Raw genomic sequence first — 1,411 nt, 5'->3', positions numbered from 1 at the left:
CCTCCTCGCCGGGGTCGGCCTCCTCGCCGGGGTCGGCCTCCTCGCCGGGGTCGGCCTCCTCACCGGGATCAGCCTCCTTGTCAGATTCCTCCCCTGCCTCGGACTCCCTTTCCTCTCCAGGCTCACCGTCTTGCTCTGGCTCAGCCTCCTTCTCGGGTTCCTCTCCATCGTCCTCCGGCTCCTCTGATGACCCTCCGCCCGTCTATTACGAGCAATGCAAGGCGGTTGGCATGAGCCCGACGAGCTATGCCCTCTCGACGGTTCACCTGCCGGCAGGCTCGGGCCAGTCTGCCCTTGAGCAGGCCCCCGCCCGCCGGACATCGATTGTGCCCCTGGCCAATCTAGAGCGCGAGAGCCTGGCAAATGCGCCGGCTATGGCAGCTGAGCCTTGGGCCGGCTTTGGCCAGCCATACGTCATGGAGGCCGGCGTGGGCCCCGGTGCCATGGATCCAAGCAGCACCAGCACCCCAGTCTATGGGGGTTTCAGCCCGGAGCCCGGGCTCACCTGTGGCCTGGCTTTGTCGGTCCCCCCCGGCCATGGGGATCCTGGGCTGCTAACTGCCGGGGAGCTGGGCACTTGGCGTCGGGTTTTGGTTGGTGTGGATTTCCCCATGCACTCGGTGTCGCGCATCCTCTCCGAGACGACACTTCTTTTCGGGGCGGTGCGCAACTTCCGCCACTTTGGTGGCCCTCGCTCTCGACTCGCGGATCCCTCTTGCCTCTCGATCCGTCTCGCCCTCTCCCTGTTGGGGTTCTAATCACTTCTGTTTGCACGATCCCCGGCCTCCCTTCATCGGCTGGCTCTCTGCGCCTTTGCCATGTCCTTGTGCTTCCCTCGCCGGCCGGCTTTCCTTCCCCTTGCCGCAGCCCCCGGGCTCCGTGAAGCTCTTCTTGGTGGACAAGCAGGGGTATATTGTGGCTGACTCGTCAGCTGCCGAGGCAAATGATCCGCAATTGCTGCTCCGGTGGCATGGGCGCACGCCAGACCCCACGACCGGGGCCTTTGACTCGCCAGCCGAGCCGACCGCGGCCCTGGGTCCCGGTGCGTCGCGCTTCTGGCGGCTGATTACCCCCCAGGAGTACTTCGATCAGGATGTCCGCGACACGGCAACCGCCATGGTTGGTGACATGGGCTCCGGTCGCAACACCACCGGTGTCTTCGCGTCATGGCAAGCATTCATCGAAGGGGCGCCCCCTCAACATGGAGCTCCGCAGCGTGCGGTCCAATTCGGGCCATACACCCTGCTGGATGTTACCCACGCCGGGAAGGACCTCATGATCATCGTGCGTTGTCATGCTTTTCCCTTTCCTCGTTCGTGCCTCCACCTCTTTGCCTTCCTCCTTCGCTCGCTCTCTCTTTCTCTCTCTCTCTCTCTCGGTCTCCCTCCCTTCCTCTCTCTCTCTCTCTCTC

At 64.4% G+C, this 1,411-nt stretch overlaps 1 protein-coding gene across 1 annotated transcript in view; it reads left to right on the top strand.

Moving 5' to 3' along the window:
- The window catches only part of H696_00966 (hypothetical protein), a gene marked incomplete at its 3' end in the record, with an annotated part of 5,915 nt that overhangs the window by 1,565 nt on the left and 2,939 nt on the right, over positions 1–1,411 (top strand). Inside the window, exons 4-5 of the mRNA XM_009494855.1 lie at positions 2–662; positions 868–1,284. Coding sequence (XP_009493130.1) covers positions 2–662; positions 868–1,284 — 1,078 coding nt within the window. The remainder of the gene's footprint in view (position 1; positions 663–867; positions 1,285–1,411) is intronic.

The sequence above is a fragment of the Fonticula alba genome, assembly GCF_000388065.1.
Source record: "Fonticula alba strain ATCC 38817 unplaced genomic scaffold supercont2.1, whole genome shotgun sequence".
NCBI lineage: Eukaryota > Rotosphaerida > Fonticulaceae > Fonticula > Fonticula alba.
Note: the sequence above shows the minus strand (reverse complement) of the source record. Positions and strands in the feature narration are given on the sequence as shown.